At 43.4% G+C, this 13,729-nt stretch overlaps 1 protein-coding gene across 2 annotated transcripts in view; it reads left to right on the top strand.

The window, feature by feature from the left end:
• The window catches only part of meis1b (Meis homeobox 1 b), an 88,548-nt gene that overhangs the window by 11,912 nt on the left and 62,907 nt on the right, over positions 1-13,729 (top strand). For both annotated transcript variants that reach the window (XM_086121527.1, XM_086121528.1), the window contains exon 7: positions 6,267-6,378. In XM_086121527.1, coding sequence (XP_085977653.1) covers positions 6,267-6,378 — 112 coding nt within the window. The remainder of the gene's footprint in view (positions 1-6,266; positions 6,379-13,729) is intronic.

The following is a 13,729-nucleotide window of genomic DNA, read 5'->3' as shown; positions in this document are numbered from 1 at the left end:
CGAGCTAGGCTAAGCTAATGAGGAAATGGGCAGCACAACAACATGTCATTCACAAATCTGGTCTTTCCTTGAAGGGGGGGGGGGGCAAAAATGGGAGATGTATAGTATTGAGGGATGGGGTTGTTGGGCATGGGGGAGGGTTCCCAAAGTGTAAACAAGCAGAGAGTGGAACTCAGCGATGGACTGAGCACGCTCCGTTTACTTTTTCTTTGGCTGTTTTTGCAACACTTACTCCAAAGCGAAGCAGCGAACGTACGTGATATCGAATACAATTTGTTTTTTTTTGTCATCATTTGAATAATGTGATGAGACTCGACTCACAGGCAGATACGCTAAGCCGTCTCACTCGCCATCGCGACATATTCTTAGAGTTGGGTGACACTTGGGGACAAATGTCAATTTAAAAGATGATCATAAACTTCAGAAAAGGGATTGTTGATGGCCACGCAGTGACTGGCGGATGGCACGAGTTGTGAGGTTCTGGGTTTGAACTTGGGCTCTTATATGTATAATGTACATATTTAATTTGTTATTTAAAGAGTGTCTAGATCATTTAAGTGCTTAACTCATTCACTCCCAAAGACGTTTTTAAACGTCTTTTCAGACTTGGTCCAGAATTGGCTTGTACTGAATGAGTTAAGAAGTGCAGTCGAAGTGTCGTTTTGTGGAACATGAGAAGTCGACTGTGATAAAGCCACAGATTGGTTTGCGTTATTGCCGTAGTCGGATTTGTGACTTACCGACGCTGCAAGTCAAAGTATAATTGAAATTAAAGTTGAGAAACTGTCTTTCGTAATAACCCTTTCGTGCACCCTGTAACCCAAGAACATGAGATGCTCTCCACTGGAGTAATCGCTGTTCCTGAAAAGGTGAATTAGACAAACGTTTATGTTTAACAAATTGGATATTGTTCCAGATAAATTAGTTCCTCAATCGCAGTATTGGGGGGAATCCCAATTCCATCATTTTTAAAATTTGTTCAGCCATACTGCATGATTTCCTTTTGATGGGGAACACAGCTGCAGCAGCAAAGCATTCTGGGGGATGCAGTTGCGTACGTGTCATCTTCGATTCACGTGGGCTGCCGCTGAAGAATTTGTGTGCGTGTGTGTGTGTGTATGGTGTGGCGGGGATTATGTCTATTTACGCCTGTGCCTCTTAAGTATGCACATATGATTATTCCTGCACCCTGGCCGCCTGTAAATAAGCGGAACGTCTCCAAAAAGATTTCACCACCTCAACCTTAGCCGTTATTATTAATATTATTATTACTGCAAATCAATCGGCGAGGCGACGTTTCTTCTTGCTTTGCTTGCTTGCATGAGGAAACCCCCCCCCCCCAACCCCCCTCGTCACCTCCCGCCCACATGCACACACACACACGGAATGAGAGCACACCGGATTGGAATGCCGAATCACAATTTCCAGCAAGAGGAATCTTTTCATGGCGAATTAGGGAAGAAAAACGATAAAAAAGTGTGTGTGGGGGGGGGGGGTCTTAACTCAGGATGGGGGGTTGCTTGCATGCGCTTCCCTGGGCGGCAGATTTAAGAAGTTTAGCGAAAAGCGAGGCAGAACAGAAGCAGGGAAATTGAATTTACTTGACAATTAAGCGTTGGAATACAACCTAGTGCACATGCAGCAAAGGGGGGGGGGGCGAGGGGGTTCGGTGGAGGGAAGGATTTAGGGAATATGCCGAGGGAGGAGGAATGGCGGCTCATTAGGAGAATACAGAATAAATCAAGTGTGTCGCTTTGTGTGCAGTCTGCCCGTCGCCTTTTTTCTGCTCAGTTGACGTCAGTGCTGGTCAAACTTTTGAAATTCTGCGACTTTCGACGTGCTCAACACACGAAAAGCAATCCAATGCGCAGGCTTGTACAATACTCGAAGGAGCCAAGCACATTCCAACTTTGGTGACAAAGCCAGTCAGTCGCCTTTGGTGTTAATGTGCTATCTGACATGTTTGAGGTATTTTTTTTCCCCCTCATAACGGTATATTTATTTTATCGGCCTTTATTTTGGCTTTAATACTCATTTGTAATGATCTGGAAAAAAACACTGGGCTGTTCTTAAATTCTTTATTTTTGTCATTATTATTATTATTGATTTTCATATGAATATTTTACTTGTGGGGGGGGGGTTGCCTTAATACTCAATCTTTCACTTCAAGCCGTGCATGGCTAATATTGATTTAGCATTTTATTATTATTAGTTTTTAAAATGATTTTCATAGTTAATTTGATTGATTTAATTTATTTTCGAAGTATATTACTTTGCATTCCTATGATTGGTTTTCATTGTTCATATTTTATTGTATTAAATAATTGTAGAATTTTCTTCTTTTTTCATTATAAATGTATTATATTTTTTTAAAAATCCAACCGATTTTTGTGGGCCAAATCTTTTTATTGCTGATATTTCAATTTTATGCAGCTTGTGACTACGCGCTGTTTGTTTTTAAGAGCGCAAAATATTCTTCATAAAACACTGATAAATATTCAACATATATTTTCTCCCAAAATATGAGAATGGGGTTGGAATTTCCTTTTATCCATGTATTAAAAATGACAGTATATCAAGAACACATTTTTTGCACGTTATTTTTTTTGATCCATATTTAAAAATAACTTATTCCCCCCCGAGGAGGTGCGTTGTCCTATGTGGGCCCTTCACGAGCACTGATGAAAAATTCTGGCCCCCTCCAGCATGAAGTTGCCCGTCCCTGTGTGTGCACAGGGCGTGTGTTTGTGTATGTATGCACTTTGCGGTCAAGGTGTGTGTGCTTTTGTTAAATAGCAGGAGGAACGTGTATATATGAGTGTGTGTACAAAACGTCCCTCCATTAAATACATGAGAGAAAAACGTCTGTTGTAGTGTATTTGCCAATGGGTGTGTGCGCGCACTCTGTGTGTGTATTGGCATGTGTGTATCTGTGTGAATGTGCGTGTGCGCGTGTGTGTGATCTCTGAATTAATTGCGCGTCAGATCAGCGCTTGCATCTAAGGGTGGCCTGTGTGATTATAAATAAACTCCTCCCCCTCCACCCCTCGTCCCCACGGAGATGCCATCCGCCCCCCCCCAACCCCTCCCCTGTTTCCCGTGGGGCCTAAGCGGCCACCTCCCAGCAGGCACTGCGCTCTTTTGTTCAATTACAGCTAATGCACAACTTTGCCTCCCCGCACTCCGTCCTCCGTGTTCTAATTATATTTTCAAATTAAAACACAAAGAACTTGCACGCAGCGGGCTCTCGCGTACACGATTAGCACGTCTGCTTCGCAGGCCTGAGATTCGGGTTCGAATCGTTGGCGCTTTTCAACACTATGCCTGTTCACTTCATTAAAGAGGCTCATTCAGAAGTCTTTTGGAAGAAATGAACAAAAGTGAACAAAAAATGTTTTTTCATTGGTTTAATCGACAAGTTATGTGCTAAACGTACGAGTGGTATCGGTTACTTGGTATCGGTGAGCAATCAAGTTGAATTTCCACTTAGCCGCCCTTCCCAGATGCAGAGTCACCCCTGTAACCTCACAACTGTTTTTGGCCAGCACACTCATAATCAAAGATAGAGAAGAAGTTTCGAAGGCGGAAAAAATTAAGGTCAGAAAGATTTTTGTTGTTGTTTTTTTTTAAAATGGGAAATAAAGGTGGAGTCGTGAGCTTTATGTGGAAATCAAGTGTGGCAAAATAAATCTGAGCAAAAGGTTAATGAAATGCCTTCCCCACTTCGTAGGAATAGAGAGCGCACAAGCTCCTTGTGTGTGTGTGTGTATTTTTTTCCAATGCTTTTAACTGCCACACATCAGCAAAATTGAGCTCATCGCCATTTCATAGGAAAGTCAAATTGAGTCTTTTTGAAAAAGAGATGAAACAGGATTGCACTGAACAGCCAGGACAGAAAAAGACATGTCATATGAAATAAGTTTCACTCCCAGTTCTATGGTTATTGTCACTGTTTGCTTTCTGTGGTCTAAAACCACTGCACTTCATATGCCCATTTCAATCCACATCTCTCCACTCTTTTATTTTATTTTTTTTGTCCTTTGCACTGTATTCATTCCGTGCAACTCATGTTCTGTGCGCCGAGCTTGTAGTTTGAATAAGCTGGTGGTGGTGTTTTATTATGGGGGACTTTCATCGTCGTGGACTCATTTTACGGTAAACAACTGCGATGTTATGCGTGATAAAATCCTTCAGTCCGGCGACATCAAGCCAACCGCCAATGTTTTGAATTTGCAGCACGCTGATGTTGAATATCATCTTTGTTGTTCCCTCATTTTTAACGCTCTCCAACTGTCTCCAGTTGCGCGGCATAAAAGGATCCAGATTGAAACAAGTTGATGTGTTTTTTTTTTTTTTTTTAAATCCTGCTCCTCGACTAACCCTTTCGTCCTCCGCGAGGTCTTCCATCACTCAATTTGGGGCCTCAAGGGAAAAAGAAAAATCTGTATCAGCTTGGTTTTGACTCTCACAGGTGGTACTTTGTGTGTGTGTGTGTGTGTGTGTGTGTGAGAGAGAGGGATGCCGTGATAGCTCCCGTTTGAAGTCCCCTCGTCCCTTTCAGAAGCGGAATAAGAGGTAACATCTGGTTTGGTTGCAGTGTGAGGCGGCCACATTGGAGGAGGCATGTGTATGTGTGTGTACTGGTGTACAACTGCAGCGTACACACACAAAGTGTATGTGTTTGTGTCTGAAAATAACACGGTCGATGAGAGGTTCCCCCGAATTCAGTCACACTTTGGCAGCGTATGCATCAAACTTTCGCTTCAGTTTTGTCCCAAATAGTTCTGGTTCTGTTGGGGGAGGACTTCCTCGCTTCTGGTCTGGCTCTGAGGGGTATTTTTATGCCGCGGAAACCTTTTGGGGTTTTTTTTGAAAAGTTTGGTCTTGAGAAAATAAAAGGATTCATGCAGGCTTGCAGAAACTGGAAACATTGGAACATGGGTTATAGAATGTGACGTATGTAAGTAATGCCGAGTCCACGGCACACTTTTGTGAATTTGCACTTTTGTGCCTTTCACGCAGAGATTTTATTTCGCGTCGGTGACAGAAGAGTAGAGCGGTCTTTGTCTTTCACATTCAGCAAAGTTTGCGACTTTGTAAATACCAGGAAAGGCCTACTAGAACAGCATGAACTTTGTTTGGGTTTAATCAGTGGCATTTTAACTGTTAGCCGTCCAGAGGGTGTGCATATTTTTGCAAACATATCCGTTTTTATTTTTATTTTCCTGCTCTGATTATTATTATTACTTTAAAATGTTAATCGTGGTTCTTTTTTTGTCGTTTGCTAGTTTTATCCGTTAACACGTGTTAGCTCGCATTTAGCGCTGTCATTTTTACACTTTTTATGCGTCTACAGAGCCATATTTCTCGACGCAGCTCTTAGGCAGCGCTGTATACATTTGAATTTATTTCTTTGCGGATGACATCACTTTCGCTGGTTGCTCGCTGTGCTTGTTGTCATCTGCTAGCAGTTTGTCCCAAATGGAGACAGGCGTGGATCGCATGCTTCACAAAGCTGGGAACTCATGCAACATGTTGGCTTGCTGCTTTCTTTCTTTTTTTTTTTTTTTCCTTCCTCGTCTTTCCCTCAGCCCTCATTCCATATGATAGTGTCATGCACACTCGCTTGTGCCTGCATGCCCTTATATGAGTGCGAGACTCGCGCTGTATGCAGAAAAAAAAAAAAAGACATGACAGCACTCGAAGTAGAGCGGAAACCTCCGCCAAGGCTGAGTGACATTGACGCACAGTGCTTTGCGTTGTCTTATTTCAACCAGCTCATTTGCTGCAAAAATCGGACCGCCGCATATCATATTTTCCTATGGCAAGTGCTGTTAAAAATAAAAAATATATAATAAAAAAGCATGTGGCAACAAGCCAATTAAGTCCCCGGGCATCCATTTTTTTTTCTCTTGAGTGAAATAATCAATTCATTTTAACCAAAATTAAAAAGATACACTGAACGGAATAAGAAAATAAATTTCAGTCCATGACTTTTGCTTTGTGCTCTTCCACTCCAGCCCTGTAGTTGGCAGTCATGTTTATTTTTGAACTCATTGTTTTATTGTTAATAAAACTAGAGAGAGAAAAACTTTCAAATGAAGAAATACTGTTTTGCTAAAATCCATCCAGCCATGCAATTTCTTCCACTTGTATGGGGTTGAGACGTTTTGATATTTCCCCAAATGAATGTAAACATGTGCTGTGTACCCACCTTGTTTAACACATTCACAATAAAATGAAATGCATTCTCTGTTTCTCTACAGACGTCCTGGAACCGAGACCACGACGACACGGCGTCCACGCGCTCCGGAGGCACGCCGGGCCCGTCCAGCGGCGGCCACACGTCCCACAGCGGTGACAACAGCAGCGAACAAGGTAAGGAAGGGCCGCTTTGTTGCGTGTGGCGCTCGCCGCGTTACATCAGCTGCCTCAAGCTGAGCCAGACGGGCGGCTTGCAGGCCCTTTGCAAGATTTGCTGCTCAGAAAGCCTTGTGGACCCCCCCCCCCCCCAACCCCCCCATGACACCTCCTTAAAGTGACAGTAGCCTGTTGATTGACCAAAGAAAGCGTGATGGAACCTTCTGGTGTTGTTGGAATGGTGTCATTGGTATGTGCTCGTGTTAAGATTCATTTATAATTTACGAGCAAAACAGGGATGTCCACAGTCTCCGTTATGCTGTCTGGTTCCTGACTGCCCCCAGTCTCTTCTACATTCTAAAATTGTTGTTTTATGCAATGCATGGCAAAGAATGCAGACAATTTCAAGACGCATGCAAATAGTAATGTATCATACTCCATAGTCTCCTGGTTGCCGCAATAGTCCGCTTTGTTGAAGCCCTCAATCTCGATAATACAATTGCAGAGTGATTGTGATCGTTGAAAAATCAACAAAAAATCAACTTGCATGCAAACATGTCTTAGTGCTTGATACTGAAAGAATGTGCCCCATAGTCTCTCATTTGCTGCCCTGGCCCAGTTTCTTATCGCCCCCAATTTCCTCTCAGTGAGAAGAAGTAAACTCACATGCCTTGGTGCTGGACACTGCAGAATTATGCTCCTTAGTTTCCACTTTGGTGCTGTGGCCCGGTTTATTACTGCCCTCTGTCACCAACCGATCAAACAATTTTGGAGACTTTTTTTAAACAGTTGAGGATAAGGAGCTAGAAGTGACAAAGAAAATGAATACAAACATGTTTTAGCTCCCGATGCTGCAGCATTATGCCCCATAGTCTCTTCTTGCGGCTCTGTCAATTGTAAAATTGTGGCATTAGAAGATTCATGACTCATAATTACGTTAACGTAAATTTATCTTGCCATATTATACGCCACAGTCTGGTTTCTTGCCACCTACAGTCTCAATTCAACTGTAAGATTGACACATCTTTGTAACATTTAATAATTAATTGAGAATGATAAACACACATGCTGACATGCCTTAGCGCTCAATTCGGAGTGGTATTAGACTCCACTTTGCTGCAGCTGCCCTCATTCTCATCTTGAATATACATTTTCACTAATGATGACCCCCCCCCCCCCACCCTCCGAAAAAAATGCAAAAGACCATTTTGTATCCCCAAAGTTATGATGGCTGACATGTGGCCATGTTTGAAGTTGGCGCAAACAATAACGTGGCTTGTGTGTACTTAGCTAATGGACCCCCCCCCCCCCCCCACACACACAACCTCTTCCCACACTCCCCAAACTAACCCCCTGCTGGCCTCTCACAATGGCCGCTGTGGCTATCGTGCCGAGCTAGGCTAAGCTAATGAGGAAATGGGCAGCACAACAACATGTCATTCACAAATCTGGTCTTTCCTTGAAGGGGGGGGGGGCAAAAATGGGAGATGTATAGTATTGAGGGATGGGGTTGTTGGGCATGGGGGAGGGTTCCCAAAGTGGTATTAGACTCCACTTTGCTGCAGCTGCCCTCATTCTCATCTTGAATATACATTTTCACTAATGATGTCACATTTAAAGATGTATATACACATAAAAACGACAAGAACAAACACACCCTAGCGTTTGCTGAGCTTGTTGTTGCGCCTTAGCTGCCGATGCTGTTGACTTCCATTCTGCAGTCTCTACTTTGCTGCAGGACTGCCCTCGTGTCTCTCCCCAGTCTGTTAATTGCTGCGTCATTGTAGCATTTGATGATACACAACTAGAAACGACACACTTGTGAACTTGCCTTTGCTCCGGACACTGTTGCATCATACTCCGCGGTCCAGACTTTGCTGCAGCGCTCCGTCTTAAGTTCCGTAGAATGAATGGCTCCCTGACGGCGTCGGTCCAAACCAAGCATTGTGATCTCAAACAGTTATGAGAGTTGCTGGGGTGTACCTAATGAAACGGCCGATGTTTAGCACTCCAGTGGACGGGAGAAAAAAAAAATCAAATTCATATATTATTAAAGATGAGTTTGCAGGGTGAGCCAGTGGCAGAGAAAACATCACTGCCACTACGGCTTCTGCTCCAATGAGTGGACATTTTTTTTGTGTGCGCGTGTGTTTGCGTGTTACCGTATCGTGTCATCGTTGTCATTCCTGGTTGCAAACATGTTTGGAGAGAGAGAGCTCGTTCCACCTGTTTGCGTCGTTTTGGTTGACTTCGCTCTAAAGGTGTAAGAATGTGGACCAATTCTGCTTCAGACTAAACTATTTGCTTGAAAGTGTGAATGTGAAGAGTTGGTCATTTGTTTTCTGCACTTCAAGAATGCGGGGAAGGGGAACCATTAGGTTGTCACGATTCAATCTGTTTCAAATCGATTATTCGATTGATTGCTTGATGGAATAATTGAGTCATCTGATGGATTTGGTATCATTGCCTTTTGCAGTACAGTTTCCGATTTGTCAAATCTCATGATGGATTTTATCTCTGCGTTTATGTGAAACTCTCAGCAGATGGTTCTTTTTTTTTTCCAGTTATCGCTAGACGGTCGATGTCACCGTCAGGAAATGATCACCATCATATGTTGTGAGATGAGTGATTGTGCAATGCCCTATCACTAGCTGTAGAATCTACAGTTAATTGGGTAGTTACTGTTATGGTAGTAGGAATGTTGAAATGTTACTTCTTTTAAATCCGGGTAGAAATGCCGATACTGTGATTTTTGATATCGTTATCTGCTGCGTTACTATATCGATGCACCCACGCCAGATATCAATATTGCCGCCGTGCAATTCTCAAACCTCATTTGAAACACTGTTCTTTTTTCCCTTTTTTTAATATATCACGCAATCGCCATATCACAATACCGTCTATCATGAGTTTGAAACACTTGATCACTGTTTTTTATTTATTTTTATAAACCATTTCAGCTACAGCGGTTACTACGGTGGACAGTTTATCATGCTATGTGGTTACAGGTTACCGTTATTGGTGCATCAAAGGGTTAATATATCACGCCATCACCGTATCACGATACTGTCTATCATCCTAAAAATATCACCTTAAAGTTTCACAGAGAGTTGCTGTGTGATTTCCAGCCAACCGTAGCTAAAACAAAGCCTGTGAAGTTTACAGTGAATTTGTAATGTTGTCATAGTGACAGCTGGAGTGTGTTTTACTGTACATATACTTTGTGTGTCTCGTACTGTCGTACGTTTATACTGTTTATAGGGTTCCAACCCTTTCCTTCTTGCTACATACAGTAATTATGACATACAGGAACTTCATAAGCTTGTGGTGGGCCGTTGTCCAAATATTTTTGGCCCGCTGGCATGTTTTCATTTGGAACCCCTTTCAATTATGGAATGGGTATATTCCCATACATCTTTCCACTTTCCAGTTTCTAATCATGTGCGTGGCTATATTTGCTGCGTTTCCCTGCTAAATTCTGCACACTGTTGTGGTTCTGCGGCGTGAGGCGTTCAGGCTCCCCTCGTGCTTCACGTGAGTGTCTCAAAAAGCCTTAGAACGTGCAATATCATCAGTGTCATAAAAAACATAACATAAAAAACACTGACTAAACTTTTAAATACACTTCAGGAGTCATTTCAAAAAATAAATGTAAAATAGGTGCTTATTTGCATGCAATAACATGATCCAAAATTTTGTAAAAATTCTACCCTTTTATTGATATATATATACAGTATATATTATGAAAAATTCTACCCTTATTTTTTATGCATATACTGTATGTAGATAATGTAGACAAAATTTCAATCCATACAAAGCTGCAAGGAATGTCAACAATGAAAAAGTGGACATGCAGTACATCCAGGAGGTGTGTACTTAGCATGCATTAACATGATTATTCTTTAATTGGGTTAGAGGCTGTTAACATGTGTCCAGCATTGTGTATTGTCTTCACAGGGTTCATGTTACATATGTTATTGGTACACCGGGTGGTGTGTATTACACACACACGCACACACACTCATGCAGGGACAAGAGTAAGTACCGGAGGCCATGTTGGACGTGTTTCAGTGTTTATGTGGGTTAAGAGTGCTCTCCACCGCGTCATATTTGCCTCTGTCAGTCACTCTGTAATCCCGCTAAGCTGGTTATTTATCTGTTTGTGGCGTCCCCCCCTCCTCACCCCAAACGCTTTCATCTCCCACCTCCTCTCCAGTGTCTCGCTTTCATTTTGCCGCCGATTGTTCGGCCTCCCACTCGCTCCCCGAAACGCCGCCTTTTGTTTATCTTCACCTCACAACTTGCTCCCTCCTCCTCACATTTGCTTCATGTCGCCTTCTTCCTTTTGCTGCTGCTGCTGTTGTTGTTTTGGTTCTTGATTTCTTCTCTTCCTTCCACTCTTCCGCCTCTGATTGAGTTCTCCCTGACCTTTTCCTTCTCCCACCTTTTTCGTCAAACCCCCCGCCCCCTCGCCCCACTTTCTTCTGGAGGGAAGATGTCGGCTCCTGGTGTTTTTATTTTATTTTTTCTCTCCCTGTGAACGCCTCACTGGACAATGCCGGAAACATCCACTCTAGTGCAAGGGTGCACAGCTTGGAATGACATAAATACAGTAGACTTGCATGCAAACATACCTTAGCACCGTGCGCTCCACATTCTCCACTTTGCTGCAATACGTTGTTTTCTTGCTGCCCTTAGTCTCCTCTAGATTGTGACATGGCAACATTAGAGGATATATGGACAGAGAAGACAAAACATTGGCTGAATTTTACTCCACAGTCTCCACTTTACTGTCGTCTCCCGGTTTCTTGCTTCCCTCAATCTTCTTTTGTTTAGGAAATTGTCATCCCATTGTAATAATTGAGAACACATGGCGAGAAATGAAAAAAACAACAACAAATACTAACTTGATTTACTGCTGGATGCTTTGTGGTTACGCTCCACTGTCTGTAACCTGTTTTTTGGGGGGGGGGGTTTCTGCCCCCAGACTCTTCTCAGTGATGAAATTGTCACATTATTGTAACATTTTGCGGGTACATGGCTGGAAATAACAGAAATAAACCCACGTGCTAGCTGGATGTTGCAGGATTACTTTCCATCATCTCAGTTTTGCTGCAGTAGACCGTTTTTTTTTTTTTTTTGCTGCCGCCAGTCTTCTTTCGATTTTCAAATTGTTACATTTTTGTAATATTTGATGATACATGGCTAGAAATAAATACACGTGACAGCTGGACGTAGCAGAATTATGCTCCATAGTCTCCGTTTTGCTGCAGTAGCCCATTTCTTTCTTGCCCACGTTCTCCTCTTGGTTATGAAATTGTCACATTATTATAACATTTGCGAATGCATGCCTGGAAATGGCAGAAATAAACATACTGTACATGCTAGCTGGATGTTGCAGGATTGTGCGCCATAGCCTCCATTCTGCGGGGGTAGTCTAGTTAGAAATGATGAAAAATAAACCATCCATCCACCACTTATCCAGTCTCAGGTCGCAGTGGCAACAGCTTCAGCAGGTAAGGCCATACCTCCCTCTCCCCAGCCACTTCTTTGAACTCTTCTGGAGGGAGCCCAAGGTGTTCCCAGGCCAGCCAGGAGGCAGTCTCTCCTTGTGCATGGTCTTCCCCGGGGCCTCCTGCCAGTGGAACACCTCACCGGGGAGGAGCCTAAGAGGCATCTTATTCATATGCCCGAGCCACCTCATCTGGCTCCTCTCAATGCGGAGGAGCAGTGGCTTGAGTCCCTCCCAGATAATCGAGCTCCTCAAGCACACATGCTCACATGGCTTAGCATTGGACACTGCCTGATTATGCTTCACGGCCACCACCTTGCTGCTGTCACCCGGTTTCTTGGTGTCTTTTACAGATTTGTAAATTCCCTTTTGGGTGCTTTTTGGGTAATTGGGGGCTCCCCAAAAAGGCAATTCATGGGATTCTTACTCAGCTGCTGTCTTGCATCTTTGGTGAGACACACTCAGCCTTGCACACTCCAGTGTAACGGCGAGCCTCGCAGGGAGCTGTTTGCCTTGGCTCGTGGCCGGTGCTCTCCTCTTTTACAAATGCTGTGGGTAATTGGTGATACATATCTAATACGGCCAGTCATCACCTCGCTCCCTGGATGCTTCTGACAGACAGCGGAGGAGGGAGGAGGGAAGAAGGAAAGCTGTGTGGCGCTCCAAAAAAAGAGACCAAACACTCGGCGGTGTGTTCTTCTGTTTCCCCTTCGCACGCCAAGCAAGAATGAGCTCTCTATTCCCTCCGTGGGGCAGCGGAAGTGATCTGATTTAAACGCTCCTAACATGCCATCCGAGTGTAAGAGAAGTTATTAGTGTTGCCCCGCCCCCCCCAAAAAAACATAAAAAATTTAATCCAAAGAAAAAGCAAAAGGCACGAGCAGAGTTAATCATTTGATCCTCATGAGGGAAGATTGAAATTCAGTAAGGTACCACTTCAAAGGCACTCATTTTCCAAAGTCATTCAATGTAAGGAATGAAAAATAAAATATAACCGTTTGTGTAATTATTATCATTTTTTTTCTTATAATAAAGGAAATATGATATCTGCGATTGGTTGGCAACCAGTTCAGGGTGTCCGCCACCTACTGCCCGTAGACAGCTGGGATAGGCTCCAGCGTGCCCTGCGACCCTTGCGAGGATAAGCGGTTTAGAAAACGGATGGATGGAAATATTATGTATGCAGCCAAAGCCTTGACAAATGGGAAAACGGTCATCGGTATCAAGGAAGTATGTTGAAGTGATACATCTCAACTGAGACTGAAATAGTTGCATGTTGGGGAGGAGCTAAGTTTAGCCTGGGTTGTTTGCAGAAGTTGTAGAGTCCGCCACTTGTCCACTCTAGTTTGCATATTGACCACCAGGGGGCAGCACAATACCTGCATACATAAAATACACGAAAAAGACGGTCGCAACTAAGTGACGAAGTTGCATTAAGATTTTTTTTCTTGTAAAAGATAAAGTATATATTCCTGTTAGCATTGTTAAATTGTCTGTCTACTTAATGTTGTCGCACCGTTTGTATTCAAATATTCATTGGGACAAAGTCGATGCTGCTTTTGTTAGCCCTTGTATCGTGTTTTGCATTGAGTGTTAACATAGCGCTAACAGACTTTCCCAAGCTATGTGGTGTGGTTAAATACACAACGTGTAATTCTCCCTCCGCTCTCTCTCATATGTGAGCTGTTAGCTTTGACTAGTGCCAATGGCTTTTTTACAAAGGGCGGACCGATGGCAGCGGCCTGCTGGCAAACAGCTGGGCTAATAGAGAGGGTCTAATTAACGCCACCATCACTACCATCGCTGCTGCTGCCAGCGAGGAAGGGGTGGGGTGGGGGGGAGGATCTGAGGAGACGC

This window comes from Hippocampus guttulatus, chromosome 10 (genome assembly GCF_054856545.1).
Source record: "Hippocampus guttulatus isolate MCC_2025c chromosome 10, RoL_Hgut_1.0, whole genome shotgun sequence".
Lineage (NCBI taxonomy): Eukaryota > Metazoa > Chordata > Actinopteri > Syngnathiformes > Syngnathidae > Hippocampus > Hippocampus guttulatus.
This window is presented reverse-complemented; position numbering and strand designations above follow the sequence as displayed.